This window comes from Gymnogyps californianus, chromosome 10 (assembly GCF_018139145.2).
Source record: "Gymnogyps californianus isolate 813 chromosome 10, ASM1813914v2, whole genome shotgun sequence".
Taxonomy (NCBI): Eukaryota; Metazoa; Chordata; class Aves; order Accipitriformes; family Cathartidae; genus Gymnogyps; species Gymnogyps californianus.
In genome coordinates, this window is record NC_059480.1 from 23805975 (window position 1) to 23823371 (window position 17397).

Below are 17397 nucleotides of genomic sequence, written 5' to 3' on the forward strand. Positions count from 1 at the left end.
ACCTCAGGGCTACCACAGCCATTCATTCACTCACTGTATGGTCTCAAAATTAACATAGCCTCCTTTGGCTCTGCTTTCTTACTTCTAAAACTGGAATAAGTGTGTTATTTTCGCATCCTTTGGTGGTGTTGAAAAGCTAATGGTAGGAAGGTGTGAGCTCCTCGCGTGGAAGGTGCCGCAGAAGTATGGCATGCTGTTGTTTGGAGTGCTTTAGTGATGCCTGTCCAGTCGTATGTTTGATACGATGCAGGCGAGGATCCGTCATCGAGCCAGTCCCACCTTGGGGTCTCTGGGGCTCACATCTCGCGTTGGACCAGTAACCCCCTGGGATTAATGCAGGCTTGCTTTGGCTTTTCACGCTACCAGGCTCCCTCGTGAGCCTCTGGGCACTGACAAGTACGTGTGCACGGGGATGACATGTTAAAGAGTGAATTAGTTCATGCTGATGGAAAGCAATTGGTCTGTATGGCTTTTAAATGCAAAGTAACAGGTCTCATCAGCAACGTCTTCATAACCACCATCGGCATTTTCCAGCACACAGGCAGGGCTGGGTAATCCAGAGGCGCTTCGTCGTTTGCTTTTGGTTTTGTTTGAATTATGTTTAAGCAGGTGGTCTGCTAAGAATGTAATAATAAAGTAACGGTGGCTGCTCACCACCTGCGACATCCGCTCTCAGGCAGTCCTAAAATTTAATGTGTGTGTGAGAATACATTCCAGCCTCTCTCTTGAGATAGGAGCACAGAAACAAACTCAAGGTGAAATCATGGGTTAGGGCTACGTTTTCACCTGGAAAACAGCAGAGAGCTACAGGACACAACTTGTACTCCTGCCCACAGCTCCTCCAAACCCCATCCCCTCCCTTGTTGTCTTTTGTCATCAGATGCTCTGATGCACTGTTCCCTTTCCAGGGATTGAGATAGGGAATAAAGGGAGTGAATTATTTTTTTTTTAACCTTTCTTAAGTAGAAAAAATGATGTAAGGCGGAGCGGGACTGCGACTCCTCGTTACCTGTTCATCAGTGCTCCTGGAGGGCACCTTGGGACGAGAAAGGCCCTTCTCTTTGGTCTCTGTGCTGTATCTCTAGTGCATCAACCTGACCCATATTTCTGACAACGTTAATAATTTCCCCATACATTTAAGTGGATATATTTTCTAATTTTTCTTCCTGTGACATACAAAGCCTTACCCTAATTGAAATAATACTGTATTAGAGGATTTTTCATCTAATTTAGCAAAGGAAATATTCATCATTAATGCTTTTCCATTCTGTCCTCAGACCAACAGGAATTCCTGGAAGCAATGAGCCGTACAACCTGGGAATGGTGACAACTCACGGGCTAGAGACTTCCCATGCAGATACGTTTAGCAATATTTCAAGGGAAGGGACTTTAATGGTGAGGGAGGTAAGTTGTAAAACAAATATTTCCATGGAGCATCTTCAGGAGGTTTTGCCCATGTAAGCACAAAAACTAACAGTGCTGTGTGTCCGGAACACAAAATGACTTGAGTAAATTGTGCTCGTTAGTGCTCTCGTTAATACAATTTACACTGGAAGCAAATGTGACAAGTGCAAATGTTTCTCAGAACTACAAACAGCAGTGAATAGTAGTGCCAGGGCACGGCGGGGAGGGTGCTCGTACAAATGACTGTGCCTTAATCCCACAATAGCTCCAGGCAACAGAAGTTATCTTCAATTTACAGCATTTAGTTAATACACTTGGAACCTGGCCCAAAGTTTCCCCTCTTCTTCCCAACCTTTGCCACCGTGTAACCGTCAGAGGCATGCAGTGTTTGTAGAGCATTTGGAGGCTTTTACCAGAGGCTGGTCCTGCTCGGGGAGAGCCAAGCCCCCCTCCCCACCAGCCAGCCGTCCTGCGCTCACCCAGCGAGCCGGCTCTGGGGGGCACTGGGCGTCCCACACGGATGTGAGCCCCCGTCCCCAGCTCCGGCGTTGCAGAGGTAAGGCTGCGATGGGAGCAATCCTGATGGGTGGTACTGCAGGAGTGAGGCAGAGGAGGCGTGTTCGGTTGGCTGTGGAAGATCTCCCCCAGTGTTTCTCGGTTTCCTGGTTGCTGGAACGTGCTGGCGAAGCTGCTGGAAATGCAGACGGGTAGCAGGTCTCCTGGTGAGGAGGCAGGAGGCTCTGGCAGTTAGTAAAACGGGAGTCACTCTCCTGCCAGCGTGTAAAGGAGGTGGATGGGAGAGGAGAAGGAGGAAGGGGAGTTTGGAGTCAGCAATCGTAAAGGAGGAATGTTTAGATCAAATGCAAACTAGACTTGAGCAGCCTTTTAATTCTTAATTCCGTTTATATAAAATATTCACATATGAAGGGAAAAAAAAAGAATGCAACTGTGAGAGGAAAGAGTTAGCAAAAGAAGTCACAGCATGTTTGCTGCCTTTCTCCACGAGTTTTGGAGGTGGGCAGCAATGCACAGCCCACACCATCCCTCACTGGCATGGAGCTGTTCAGAGCAGGGATCCCCGCAGCCTGGGCAGCCCTCTGTGCATCCTTGTAGTAGGGAGGGTGATGCGGTTGAGCAGGAGAACAAGTCACTGCTATAACAGTGATGCAGAAGGGTTTAAAAGCCACGGGCAAGACAAGCAGCTGGGAAACCTCTTTGGGAGGAGGGAGCATGATAAGAAACCCAAACTGCAGCCTCGTGCTGGGTGCTTACTGTTTGCTCCCCAGCACTGCCGTAGCCATCAGAGGACAGACTCGCTGACGTCAGTGGGCTTTGGGCAAAGGGCTTTTCGCTCTTTGGCTGGATGGCAAGGTGGTTGAAGGTGATGGTAACGAGTGATCAAAAGATAAATGTTGTCAGGACTGGTGAGAAACTTGGTGAGCCTGTTCAGAGGGAGTTTTCCACTAAATCCCAGTAAATGGGCAAGTCTCTGTAACGATCTCATTGATGTGCTCCAGGTAGGTGAGACTCATCAAAAGGGCAAACATCTCAAAACGATAAGCAGGGAAGAGAGAAACTTCCCAGTACCTGCCTTGCACGAGGTGGGGATGGAGAGGAAGGGGAACCTTGGGGAAGCCCCGGGAACCTTGTGTGCAGAGCGAGATGCCAGTCGTTCTGCCCGTGTTCTGCCGATGCTGCCGCTGTTCACTGCTGTTTTGGGTTACAGAAACATGCGACAGGGGCTGTGTTGGCATTTGCAGTCAGGCTGCTCGCTGCCGTAGCTGTGCAAAGCCGTTAAGGCTAACGCTGATCCAGGGTTCAGATTCTGCTGTTACCGTTGGCCGGCGGCCGTGTGGGAGGAGAGCTGGCCATGGGGTTTGCACCCATGGTGGCAAGAGCAGAATCCGCCCTACGTTCCTTGTCTCAAAACGACGGTGATCAGGCTTCTCTCGCTGTAACGTGGCTAATTACTCTGTATTGACTTTGTGATTAATCCTGTCTTTATTTCTCCTGGGGTGGGGGGGTTGGTTTGCTGCTTGCCAGATTGCATGGGGATGGAAACAGAGAGGGTCCTTCTCCTGTGCTTGCTCTGGGAACTGGAGGACTGCCAACGACTTGGTTTTGTTTGGTTTTTTTCTCTTCTTTTTCTCTTTTTTTTCCCCCCCCTTCTCTTTCTTCCTCATGCCTTGTGTCTCTGCAGACCTCTGGTGAAAAAAAGCGTTCTGGCCACGCAGCCAGCAATGGCTTTGCAGGTCACATCAATCTTCCTGACCTGGTGCAGCAAAGCCACTCGCCTGCGGGCACGCCGACCGAGGCCCTGGGGCGAGTCTCCACGCATGCGCAGGACATGGACTCGGTGCCTGAAGTAGGTGGTGGGGGGGCTCCTCTTTCTCCTTTGCATCGCTTTAAACAAGTATTAACATCTCTGTCCCGTAAAGGGGCTTGCCTACTTTCCTCCCTGGCTTTCTTAGCTCTCCTCTCTCTCTCTTGCTGGTCCACGTAGGTGAGTGTAGTGGCAATACAAGGGAATCTGATGGGTTATCGCTATATGGGTCTATGGCTGGTGGTAGAAATGTGTATTAGGTCTTCTCTCAAGCCCACCAGCTGGAGTTGTGGTGGTGGTGGCTTGAATGCTGCCAGCTGATGTGAAAGCCCCATTTATTTTTTTGACACTTGGAAATACAAGAAAATTATGAGAGCCAGTGATGCCATTAACTTCAACTGGGCCCAGCTTCCACCTCTGCAATCTCTGATACTAAACATGACTCCAAAGGTTAGCAAAAACCAAAGCCAACAAAATTCTGGATAGTTCTTCAGTCTAGAAAAAATCTGCACACCTTTAAAAGTGTGTGTTTCCTGTCATGGCAAAGTATTTCTCCCTGGTAGCTGTTTTACAGGGACACGATTGAACATGAACATTGTATAAGGTGGAAAAAGTCCTAGAAAGTACAAGATGTGACACATAAGACAAAGAAATTGATGTGTCCTGCTTACCATCACCAGCTGTGGGAACCAGGCACAGTTCTCTGTTTTCCCATGAGAAATCAGCCCTTTTGGTGCTAAATAAGCTATTTTATTTAATTTTTTCATTTCATTTTGTTGGTTATACATCAAAAGTTCTGTCGTATTCTCTTTCATAGAAATGATATACTCATTTTACGGTGTACTTTTACTAGCAGTATAAAAATAAAAATTGCTTGGAATTGGGCATTGATAAAACGTAAGAACAGATGGTGTGTGACTTGACCTCCAGGTTTTATCTGTTTCCTCGTTGGCTTTAAAAGTGGTGATGAGAGAGTTGATCCTGAAAGTTAACACCTTCCACGGTCATCCTGGGACTGCTTAAACGCAGGCAAGGATTGGGTTTAAATATATTCATTTATAGAATACCAACCAAGAAGATCTTTTCCATTTCTAAAACTGCATTTTTAGGGCTGTCTGAGCCGGGAGTGGGTGTAAGTGGAAACTTGGGGATTTAGTTCGCAAGCTTCCAGGTGACTCATGGTGCTGCGAGCAAAAAGAAGCACAACCTCACCCTGCAGCTTGGTGCTGTCTCTGTAAGCCACCACGGAGGTTTATAGGTGGTTGAACAGGACCTGGAGGAAGATGAGGTCTTAATATTTAAATAACGGACTTGGAAGTTATTAAAATGCCAGCTTCTTAGGAGAATAGCTGAATCAGAGCAAAGAAAAGAAATGCTCGGTGCATTGGGATGAGGGGTTTCTTCGTAATTCGTTTGTTGGAAAGCACCTGGCTCTCAGCTGGAAAGCATCCCTGTAAATACTGAATTTTTCTCCTTGATTTGTTGGTGTTTTATGGAAAAAATGTCCAGCACAGGGGAAAAAATTGTATATTTCTTGGATATGAAAGAAGCACAAAGTAGCGACTATATCTGACATGCACACACAAATATGGCTGTACTGTGTATGCAAATGCGGTGTCTGTTCCTGCAGCCTTCCCTGCCGCAGGCTGTTAACTCCTTCCATGGCCCTTGGTTAGCATGTACTTTTTGGAAATCCATCCCGTTTCTATGGAAACAGGCGGGCTGTCAGGGGGATAGAGATGAGAGGGAAGCGGGATGTGCAGCGTGGTTTTGGCAGGCGCAGGGAATGGATGCCGGCTCACCCATGGATGCCAGCCCCAAAATGCTTGGAGAGTCCCGAGCCACGAGGGTGCTCCCGCACCCGATGGTTTTTTGCCCCTAAATCTTTTTGTAGCCCGCTGGAGGACAGATACGAGCCCAGTCCGGTTTTGGTATGGATGTGCCGGGGCGGTGGTGTTCCCCGTGGCACACCTTCCCGCGGCACGGGCTTGTCCCCATGGCAGTTGTCAGCACGGGAGCTGCGGCGGTGGCGTTGGGCATGGGGAGCAGCCTGGGCTCTGGTGACTCGGTGACATGAAAGCTGAGGAAGATTTATTTCAGGGAAGAAAAATGTCCCGAGGAAGAAAAATAGGAGCAGTAGCGCTGCTGCAGAGTGACTTGGGTTTTGCTGCTGTTACAGCTCTTAACAGAGCTCATGCATAAAGCACATCCTGGGTAAATACTGGAGTAGGAAAAATAAGCTGCTCAACGAGGGGGGGAAAATCACGTCACTTTGACTCCCAAGGCAAGGATTTCTTTTTGCTTGGGAGAAGGTCTTAGCCTCATTTTCTGCCTTAAAGCTATGGCTTTAAAAAGAAAGCAACGTGATGTTGCAGTTTGTTCTCCCCAAATTCCCTTGGCAAAGTATTGGCTGTGACACTCCCTGCGACACCTTCAGGTTACGTTTTGTTAGCTTAGAAATGGCCCTTCCTGCAGTCCCACCTGAAATGCTGTAGACAATTTAAAACACTTCATTGAAATTGCAAGCGACCCGTACGTGTTGTCCCCGTGAGGCGTGCTGAAGACCAGACTTTGGAGGGGATGCAGCAACGTCAGAGATGCCATCTTCTGATGAGCCTGAGTATCCAAGGCATTTTCAAACACCCCCTGTTCAAAAGCTCTCCCTAAAGCACTGCACAGCTCACCCCAGCCCTTCCCCACCTCCAGCACTTCAGATCCTCCCCAAACTGGAGCAGCCAGGCGTACTGAGGGGCATTGCTGGGTCCTGCCTCAGTGGTAGGTGTGAGGACCAGCGATAACAGCCCAGCAGAACGAAAAATAAGTGTTTTGCTAGAGAGCTGACTTTTCCTACTTTCCCAGGGGCATCAATATTTTTGGCTTAGCCCAGCAAGTCCCTAGATAACAGGCGGTAAAAGCAGAGCGGTATTACAGCTGTACGAGCTCTCCTGCCTAAGCTTTACAGGTCCTAAAATAGATTTCCACGACCTGCTGAAATAAAATCTTTGCTCAGATTGTGCTAGTTAGCATTTGACTTTGGCACAAGGAAAGCAAGAGTCCCACCTTTTCCAGCTCCCTGAATTACTCTGGTGGTCACCGGTCCATGTCAGCTGCCCCGTGCCAGGGCTTTCCGGGGGCTCCCAGCACCATCCTGCCAACCTTGGCTGCACGGTGGGAGAGTGGGAAAAGCAAACCCTCGCCTGCCTGACATCCCGGAGCGGACTTTTTAAGGCAGGTGTATTACATGCAGACAGGTTGTTTTTTACCTGCATTGACTTTTGCCTCTGGCCCTGCGGCTTCTCCGCTAACCGGTCTCGTGGCTGTGCTGTGCTTCTGCCTGCGAGAAGAGGGCAGAGCCGGGCCCTGCTCCTCTCCTTTTCTGTTGCTCATGGACACTCACAAATCCAATTTAATGTTTTTCCTGATTAGTTATGGGGGAGGAGGAGCAGATGTTCATATAAGGCTCGGAAAGTGCACCGCAGGGGCAGGCACTGTGCCTGCTAATTACAAAGTCTTACATATACGCACATACACAAAATTACTGTGATTTCTGTGCTCTGAGCTCTCTCTTTGCTGTTTATTTTCCAGTATGGTATGGGAAGTAGCACCAAAGCTTCTTTCACCCCCTTTGTGGACACCAGAGTGTATCAGACCTCGCCTACTGATGAAGATGAAGATGAGGACGAAGAGTCATCTGCTACTGGTAGGAGGCCATGTGGCCGGTTTGAGAGGGGAGGGCCGCGTGGAAACCAGGTCGTGGAGCCTGAATAACCCCCCTGAACCTCTTTCTCATTTCACTTACTCTTGTCCAAGCATTGCTTGTGTCTGCATCCTTGTGTTCTCCGGTTTCCATCCAACTTCTTCTGCCCCACCAGCGAAACGCCACCAGAAAGGTCTGGGAGAAAACAGGCAGCAGCAGAAATCCACCCACCCGGCTGCCTGGGCAGCCGGGAGAAATGTTCCTGGCAGAACTGGGAGGTGGTAATTGCTCCAAAAAGCTGGCAGTTGCTCTGAAGTCATTGAACATGGCTGGATGTGTGCAGGCAAGCAGCAAATAGTGCTGGTCAGCTCGGTAGGCAGGGCTGGAGGTCTGGGGACATCATCTGCTGATGGGGTTTCGTGTTGGTTCCAACCCATGAGAAAATCCTGATGATCCCTCTCCAAACTAGTGGCTTGTAACATAGTGATGACTCCCCCATCGGGAAATAAACCAAGTATTGTCTTCCTATCCCAAAAAAGAGGTGACAGAAGAGTTAATCCATCACACCTCCCTGTCTTGTTGTGTTTCCTTGCCAGCCCTGTTCACCAGCGAGCTGCTCAGACAGGAGCAGGCCAAGTTGAACGAAGCCCGGAAGATCTCGGTGGTGAACGTCAACCCCACCAACATCCGTCCCCACAGCGACACCCCAGAGATCCGGAAATACAAGAAGCGCTTCAACTCGGAGATACTCTGTGCTGCTTTATGGGGTAAGCCCTGAGCACGCCGTGCCCTCGGCAAAGCTCCCCGGAGCGGGTGGCTGGTGATAAAACGCAAATGTGTCATCGCAAAACCGAGCCCCTGCCTCTGGTTGTCCCCTTCTCCATCCCGGGCACGGCTAATATCCCCGAGTCCCTGTGCTGTAAGAGTGGCCCTTCATGTTCATGGGAAGATCACAGCCTTAGCTGAGATGGGTCACTCTCGCGGTGGTAGCAGAGACGGGCTTGGGGTGTCGTCCTTGGGAGCAGCCGTGGCTCCTGGTGCCCATTGCCCTCTCCTCCTCAGGTGTGAATCTGCTGGTGGGCACAGAAAATGGCCTGATGCTGCTGGATCGAAGTGGGCAAGGGAAGGTGTACAACCTCATCAACAGACGGCGATTTCAACAGATGGACGTACTCGAGGGCCTTAACGTCCTCGTGACAATATCAGGTATGCCTCTTGTGCTCTCACCCCATCGTTCACCTTCTCGGCCGTATGCCCCGAGTGGTTCCAGCTCAGACAAAACCTGCCAACCGGTGTCAGAGGGAAGCTCCCAGGGAGCTGGAGGTGGTTTATTCCAGAATCAAAGGCATTAGCTCTGCAAGAATGTCTCCAAGAGCAGTTTGCTCCCGTCGCCTGCCGGCTCCGCTTCATCTGCAATGCTCCATCCTCCTTTAGCAGGGACGGGAAGGTGCAGGATACAGGCAGGATACAGGCAGATACCCCAGCAAGGCAGGCAGTCACGGCTTGAGGGAGCAGCAAGCTCTGCTTTTGGGTCTCTTCGGCTCTAGCCAAGGGAGCCATGAACCATGGCTGTGCTAGGGGTGTCCTGAGTGTCATGAGGGCCACAGGCTTGTCACTGTCCCTGGGTTCAGCTGGGAGCTCCGGAGCTCTGAAATCAGGCTCCTGGGGTGATTTTTGGCAAAAAAAGCAAAAACTCTGTAGTCCGGTCTCCCAGGAGAGCACCCAGCATCCTCCCTGCAGAGCAGCCCCGTGAAGCACACGGGTGGCAGAGCCGGGGCAGAGCCTTCTCCTGCTGATACCTGCCCCGCAAAGCTCACGGAGGACAGCAAGAGAAATGCTTATGAGGAAAATCGCTTGGTATCACCCTTCTGTTTATTTTTGCGGTGTTCAACACTCCCCTGGGCTCACTCTGCATTCACCTGCGATTCCTGCTCCCTCCATTCAGACAGAGCTCTTCAAAACCGCTGCTTCGTCATTTACCGTGGTCTGCAGCTCCCCTGTGGTTTTGGGGATACAGCCGTAGGAATACGGGGTTTAGTACAGCTGGAAGATGAATGAGGGGGTAGCGCTCCCCAGGGAGCACCGGCCCCCAAGACGGCGCTGAGAACGAGCCCTGGGGACTTGTGGAAAGCCGTGAGCAGACGGAGCCCCGGGTTTATGGTTTGGGTCCTCTCCCACCGGGCTCGGTGTGAGCTGTGTCCTGTCCCTGTAGCGGGGGCTTTGCAGCAGCCAGGCAGGTTTGTAGCCAGATGGCAGCCGTCCACGAGCGGGCAGGCGGGCAGAAATTTGGCAGCCCCTCAGCATTGCAGAGCCCAGCGCCGGGCTTGTCGGCAAATAGCGATGCCTGTCGCAGACTGAGGAGCTCGTGTCTGAGCTCCAGGGTGGAATTAATGTTGTATGAAGGAGAAGAGAGGAAAGAAGCTCTCACCGGGTAGTTTAGTGGGTGGGTAAGCCCTGAGCTGTAAGAGAGCTGGGGTCACGGCCCCGCTGTGCCCAACTATCTCTCCGTGAACACTGATTTATAGGAAAAGGAACATTTCCAGCCTGCAGGAAGCAAGAGCCCGGCTCTTCCAGTATCCGCCTGCAGTCTGGGAGACAGAGGTCTGGGCTCTGCTTTCCATACGTTTTTTCCCAAGGGAAAAAAAAAAAAAAAAAAACACAACAACTAAATTACTATTTTCAACTTGATCGTGAAATGAACTTTAATTTTATCATCTTGTGAGTGAAAATAAGTGAAATAAGCGAAAATAAGTGAAAATCTCAAGATTTCCCGTGCGGGCGTGCTCTGCTCTGACAGGGAAGTTTCCTTTGCCAACAGGAAAGAAGAACAAGCTGCGCGTGTACTATCTCTCCTGGCTGAGAAACAGGATTTTACACAACGACCCTGAAGTGGAGAAGAAGCAGGGCTGGATCACGGTCGGGGACCTGGAGGGATGCATCCACTACAAAGTCGGTGAGTGGCCTCTCTGGAAAAAAAATGTCTGAAGAGATGCATTTTTGTTCCCTAGTCTTAGATCTGACCTGACAATTTCTCTTAAAAGTATGGGTAGACCATAGCCACAAGTAAATTTGGAATTCATCTGTGTGTATTAGGTGGACACTTTACTAAATGAGAACCAACAGAGAGACAGCCTGAGAAGCTGTTCCTGGAGATGAGTTGTTCAGTCTTGTTGGAAAGAAAGTGAATGTTTTTAAAACAGGTTTTATTTTCATTTTAGTGAAATACGAAAGAATCAAGTTCTTGGTGATTGCCTTAAAGAATGCTGTAGAGATCTACGCTTGGGCTCCTAAACCATATCACAAGTTTATGGCATTTAAGGTATGTTTATCTTTTAACCAAAATACACTCTGTAATTGTAAATACACGAGATTTCTGTATTATGCAGAGCAGAGAGGCATCTTACTTACGTAGCTGAGCTCCTCGGGATGCCTGGCAGGCATGGGAGACGGGATACATTCTGGCTGAAGAGATGGGATACATTCTGCTAATGGCTAACAATTAAGTGTTAATATTAGCTTACGCTGGCAGGCGTTACTTGGGAAGTTTGCAGAAAGCTGAGCAAATGCCCATGAGTAAAACTGAGTTGGGGGTTTTGATGGGGATTGTTTTGTGTTGTTTTTTTTTTAACCTCTGACTAATTTTTCACATACAGTATGAAAACAGGTTGGCATTATTTTCCATTTTTATTTTGCAAGGTCCTCTCCCTTCTGCAGTGTGGATTCTGTTTCAAGACAAAAAGTGCAGGAGAGTGACCCACTCTTTCTCTTTCTTTTTCTCTCCCTTTTCATCTACCTCAGTTTTCTTCAGTGAGACCTTTTTCCTCTATAACCTGCCAGTGGGTATTTTGGACTTAGTCCTTTAAAGCACTTTTCGTCCTAAGCTCTGTGCAGAGACGAGTCACAAGGGGCAATGCCTTCTGGAGACGTTCGTGCTGAGTAATCTCATTTTGCATCCTTCCAGCACAAATGGGCTTATTCAGTATTAGGTCACATTTCCTTTTTCTGAACAAAAGCCAGAATAAATGGGCTCAGTGACATGGAGAGCTCAGCAGCATTAAAATGGCCTGGGATCCAGCCTCCGCGGGCTCTGGTGAGGATGCTGGTTCATGCTCCTGGTGCTGTTTCTCCAGCCTGGGAAGGCTGAGCATCCTTTCCTTGCCTTGTAGGCAGGGATCTGTTAGGAGAGTGGGAAGTACCACGCATTGATTTTCCCCGTCAGGAGTCAGAGTGGTCCTTGCACAGAGAGCCAGGAGCCCTTTTCTCTCCCTGGGGGTGTTTCGCCCTCCTGAGGACCTAAGCCATGGAGAGATACTCTGTCCTGGATCGGTCCATGCCAGGGAGCTGGTCCTAGCCTGCATCCAGCAGGTTAGATTGAACAGAGAAAAGTAGGTCTTTGCTAATTTGACTCATTTCAGCTGCCCAAACCAGAGCAGTGATCCCTGCCGAGAGGGGACATGGGTGGTCGCAGCTCTCTGCAGACTTTGTTCTTGTTACCTGGAGCAGCACCGGCATCGGGGGTCCCTGTGTGCTGGCTGCACGCACGCTCATGTAAAGTTGAGCTGTCGCCTTCCTTTAAAGACCAAATCCTTGGGCTGGCCTCGGGCTCCTGGGGGAAAAGAGCTGTGCTTGGCAAGGGTGAGCACTTATCTGCTGGGATGGCTGGAGTGCGTGGGTAATACCCTCTGAGGCATCTAACATAGGAACAGAGAGACAGGGATATAAATAACCACGTATTTAGTAGGAAACACACTCAAACAAATACAATTTCAAAACCATATCAGGCTGCTGCTATAGGGATTTGTTGGTTTTCTGTGATACTCACTGAAGGCATTATAAAAGTCTTTTGCAGATCTCCAGCACAAGCCGTTGCTCGTGGATCTCACTGTAGAAGAGGGTCAGAGACTCAAGGTTATCTTTGGATCACACACTGGTTTCCACGTGATTGATGTAGATTCTGGGAACTCCTATGATATCTATATACCATCTCACGTGAGTACATGGCGGGGTGCTGCTGCATGACTAATGCAGGTCACCAGCAAGGTTTGAACAGGCTCGTGGTGGCTCAGAAATGGTGACCAGTCAGGTGATGTCTTGCCATGGGTATGACATTCTCCGGTGCCGTCCTCATTGGTACTCGCTTAAAGAGGACTCGGAGGTATCACATACTTCATGTTCATTATTCGCACAGGCTGTTTCTGTGGTCGTGCCCGAGCAGTCGGGTTTAAGGTTGCTGTGTCCCACAGAAAGGAGAATCTGTCTGTACACTGCATGGAGCCGTAATGAAGCTCTCTGTAGGGCAAGATACCATGAAACCAGGTTCTTGGTTGTTGGACGACACAGACCCACCAAGAGCTGGATGCCCAGCGCCCTGTCCCATTGCATGGTGTCCCAGATGTGCTCACCAACGCTTGTTCCTGCTGAGGCAGCGCAGTTTGCCCAGGTGAAGGCTGCAGGATTAGGGTAGCCCAAATCTCAGTAAGCCTGCTGCTCAAAACTCCCAGACCCCCTGACAGCAGGGACTGCCACAGGACCTCTCTCAGGTCCATCAGCTATTTCAGGAGACAACCGGTGCTACAAAAAATACTGTAGATGAGGATTTTCTTGTTGGCTCATTTAAGCTCCGTCCATGCTGTTGGCCCAAGCAGCATGAGAAACTGGTCTAGGAGAAACTGTGTCACTAATCAAATCCAGGAACTGCTGAATCTGATCGAAACAGCAGAGCCTCCTCTACGAGAGCTGGCGAGAAGCGTAGGGAGAAATACTGGGGCAGTTTGGGATGGTTTTGTGTTGACTTAGCTATGGAAGGGCAGACATGGATGGAAAGTCACCGTAGGTGCCCTTGGAGCTAGAGACCGATTGCTAAAAAATGAGAATATTTCCTCCCTAGGGCTAGCTGTAAAATTCTGGGTTTATTTGCCTTAATTTGAATAGGAGATGGATTCATCAAGTCAGCAGTCGCTTATTTGTGTAACAGCCAAGTGTCAGCCATCAGTCTTGGGGGCGTATATGTTGTGATCTCTCTATAATTGCTGAACCTGTTTATCCTCGACGTATCAGACAGCTTTGATGGTAGGGTAAACATGACAGTTTATTCCCCTTCAAGCTTATCTCTGAAAGCCAATGCCTGTTTGGTGAATGGAGGGAGGGTTTTGTTCTCGGGTTGGTTTGGGGTTTTGTTTTTCTAAGGCTCTGCTCCCTTCCCCTTACCCCTTCCTCCATTCAATGCAATTCTGACTTTTAGGGTTTATTTTAACTGCAGATTCAGGGCAATATTACTCCTCACGCCATTGTCATCCTGCCTAAAACAGACGGGATGGAGATGCTTGTGTGCTATGAGGATGAAGGCGTATATGTGAACACCTATGGACGGATAACTAAAGATGTGGTGCTCCAGTGGGGAGAAATGCCTACTTCCGTGGGTAGGTGAACCCTTCCTCTTCACCTGCTCAAAACAGAAGTGACAAGTAAGATGAGGGGTCGAGAATGCAGAGATGGAGTCATTTGGGCTTTTGTTTGTCAAAGGAGATTTCTTTCAACCAGATAAGAGATGCGGTTGCTAAATTTCTACAATTTGGTCATCCATAATAACAGCAAGTGACTTCTTGAAGATTTGAGCTCTGGTTTACCTTAAGTATAAGATAAGCATAAGATAATATAAGCTGTTGCACTGGTGGGATACTGTGTTGAGTGGAAGAGGGGCTGGGTGCAGAGCTAGGAGCACTTGGGTTGCTCTTCTGGCTCTGCTGTTGCTCAGCTCCACGACCCATGGAGGCAAGCCACTGCCCAGCTCCTCACCTGCAGAAATTGGAAGAAGTGATACTTCTTCTGCTTAAATTACTCAATAATTTCTGGATGAAAACTGCTCTGTAAAGGCTACTGTCCCTGTGGGCACATGCCTGGCTGTCTGTGCCTCTGGCACTCAGAGCTCTGCCATTGATCTACATAGGCTTTGAATAAGAGCTGATGAGAGCTTTTCTGCCCGTTGCGTAATATTTAGCTCAACACACATTGTAACACCTACCAATCGCTTCCTTTTGACAGCCTACATTCATTCCAATCAAATAATGGGCTGGGGAGAGAAAGCTATTGAAATCCGGTCAGTGGAGACAGGACATTTGGATGGAGTATTTATGCACAAGCGAGCTCAAAGGTTAAAGTTTCTATGTGAAAGAAATGATAAGGTAAGTCCACTTCAAAGCTTGTAACCATGCTTTAAGCTACAAGCTACTTTTAGACTTTAAGTCTGGTTTGTCTTGAGGTTAGTAATTAATCTGAAGGTCCTGTTTAATAAGCAGTGCCCATAAACCCACTCCGAATTAATTCTCTCCAGTGGATGCAGACGTCAGCCTGCGGTGGGAAGATCTCTTCCACCTCTAGCTGCGATCTGCGTTGACTTGGCTTGACTTTCTCCCAAGTCTTGCATCTGAACATTAACTACTGAGGCTGCCGAGTAAACTCTGCACAAGTTGAGAAATGGTAGCAGTAAGGATGTGTAAGCGACCCTGATTTGAGCTCTGGTGCAGAAACCTTTTGATGCATTTTTAGGTGCATTTTGATGCATCTTAAACCATTTTCTCCATGGAGCCCCGTCTTTTTCTGTGGACAGCGCTGATAAATACTGCTCTGGAGGGTCACCAGAGTTGCATGGGGACTGCGGCTGTCATGTAGATGACCCCTGCTGCGGGTGTTGCTGATGAGCAAGGGGTGCAGGGAATGAGGGAAGGAGAAATTGCTGGAGGAAAAGGAATATTTGCATGGAAGAGGTGGTTGAATGCCGAGGTCTCTTTCTGCTGTTGATATTTCCTCATCTCATAAGGTTTTACTGAGATAAATCAGGACCATGCAGCAGGGAGTTCTTTCGTAACAATCACGAAACATGTGAAGAAACTGACTGCTCTGTCCCCAGAGCAGGGTTTAATAACATCCAGTAAATAAGGTTTGTGGCCACGATCAGTTTATTGAACAGTTGCTCCTGAGTTGAGCTTTGCCCTGCTTGTTGCATGAAGTTAGGCTGGAGCTCTGCAGGAAAAATGTATCCTAACCTTGCAATTGAGTATACCGTGGGAAGCTGGCCAAGAAGCTGAATTTAAGTTGCCCAAATACCCCTAGTTTGCTTTTTTCCTAACTTTTGAGTACTTGACTCTGCAGGTTTTATACTGTTTTTTTGAAGAGTTCTTTTTCTGGTTTGCTCCTATTGATTTTCTAAGAAAACTGGGGAAAAACCCACCTCAATCTTTCTAAAATATTGGAACCAACTGATGACTGGTGGGTTTGAAATACTAAAACCAGATGTTTCTCTTTCTGGAGAAGTGGTTAACAATGAAAGTCATGTGAAGATTGAATAATTTTTGGTTTTAAAAAGGACAGAGGCTTCAGATTGTCCCCTTCAATATTTGCGAATTATAACTTATTTTTTAAGATTTCCATTGGGGTCAAATGCTGGTGGATCCTGACAGAAGCACCAAAAATCGTATTCTTCATACAGAGTCCTGATACATTTCTGTGCTTTGAGCAGATTGAAGGAAAGTAGTTTTCCTGAGCTTCAGGAACAGCTGAAATACCAGGACAAACTTTTCCGAAGAAAACCATTTCAAACCAAAGCAGATCTTCACCCAAATGGTTAACGTTTAGCAAGATCCAAACCACTGACAACAGTCTTATTAATATTGCATAATAAATAGTGCCATGGAAGTTAAAATGTGATAAACTTGGTATTTTTAAGGTGTTCCAAACCTTGCTTTCTTTTGTCGTGATAGCGAGGGAGGTTTTATTACTGTGTTTACTAAGAAGTGGTTCGATTTGATCCGAGTCTGGCGTGGGTTAGCTCCAGCCCCTGAGATCCACGGAAAACTGAGAACCAGGCAGTGGGTCCGCGTAAAATTTCTGCTGTCAAGTGGAGAAAATGAGCAGGGGAGGGAGGTTTAGGCAGAGGAAACCATGGGGTGTGGGGGGCAGCTCCTGCTTTCCTCGCTCACTGAGGCAATTAACAGACTTTTTCTTATAACAATAAAAAATATTAATAAGCATATTTTTTTGCTTCCAAACAGGTATTTTTTGCATCGGTGAGATCCGGAGGAAGCAGCCAAGTGTTTTTCATGACCCTCAACAGAAACTCCATGATGAACTGGTAACAGGGGAGCACTTGGCACTCACCGCCATGGCATTATTTCTAATTTAAAGGACATTAAACACGTGGACTAACACTGTAGAGGCAGATGCGGAGGGCCCCGAGGAACACCGCTCCCCACGCTCCTCTGGCGCCGTCAGCCCCAGGGCGGGGGCTGCGGGCAGGGATGGACTTTCGCGCTTGGACCCCCCGAGGTCTCCTGATTACGCTGTGTTATAGTGGGTTATGAGTTTTCCTTTTTTTTTTTTTTTTTTTTTTTTTTAATTTTACTTTTTCTTTGTCCCCTACTTTGAAAGAACGGGGAAAGAAACAGTGTCAAAAAGTCTGTTTTTAATTCTGTCTGCCTGCTAGCATCAAATATATAGTATGTTGTAAAGTTACCAATTAAATCTGGTGAGAGACAGCACAATAAATGTACCTTTTATCTTTGTGATGAAGGCCATAACCATATAGCTGGATAATTCTAGAACTCTTGCCTTCACCAACATTTACATGTTGCTTTTGGCAGCAACGGCTTAACGGATTTTTAAAGAAGAGAAAAAATAATAGGTTTTTTTCCCCTCTTTTGGGAAATGGATTTTAAATGGCTAAACTACTAGCCTTAGACTAATAAAAATCAGCTACCATTTTTGTCAAGTCTGTCAATCCATATTTCTATATGGATCTTCACATAATGGTGTGTCTTGATAGGGACAGAGGTGCCATTTGTTGTTGCTCCGGAGGTGCCCGCCCGCCCCGGGGCTTGGCCGCGGGCGCCGGGACGGGGGATCGGAGGAGGAGAGGACGGCGGAGCGGTCGGAGGAGCCCGACGCTCGCCCCCGAGGCGGGATTTGCGGCCGCAGACAG

The 17397-nt window shown here is 48.3% G+C and overlaps 1 protein-coding gene across 3 annotated transcripts in view; it reads left to right on the forward strand.

Moving 5' to 3' along the window:
- Positions 1 to 16781, forward strand: part of TNIK (TRAF2 and NCK interacting kinase) — a 166440-nt gene extending 149659 nt beyond the window's left edge. For all 3 annotated transcript variants that reach the window (XM_050902768.1, XM_050902767.1, XM_050902769.1), the window contains 11 exons: positions 1278 to 1404; positions 3605 to 3769; positions 7313 to 7427; positions 8021 to 8191; positions 8487 to 8630; positions 10243 to 10377; positions 10643 to 10743; positions 12264 to 12413; positions 13684 to 13843; positions 14466 to 14605; positions 16472 to 16781. In XM_050902768.1, coding sequence (XP_050758725.1) covers positions 1278 to 1404; positions 3605 to 3769; positions 7313 to 7427; positions 8021 to 8191; positions 8487 to 8630; positions 10243 to 10377; positions 10643 to 10743; positions 12264 to 12413; positions 13684 to 13843; positions 14466 to 14605; positions 16472 to 16555 — 1492 coding nt within the window. In that variant the 3' untranslated portion in view covers positions 16556 to 16781. The remainder of the gene's footprint in view (positions 1 to 1277; positions 1405 to 3604; positions 3770 to 7312; positions 7428 to 8020; positions 8192 to 8486; positions 8631 to 10242; positions 10378 to 10642; positions 10744 to 12263; positions 12414 to 13683; positions 13844 to 14465; positions 14606 to 16471) is intronic.
- The last annotated feature ends 616 nt before the right edge of the window (positions 16782 to 17397 follow it).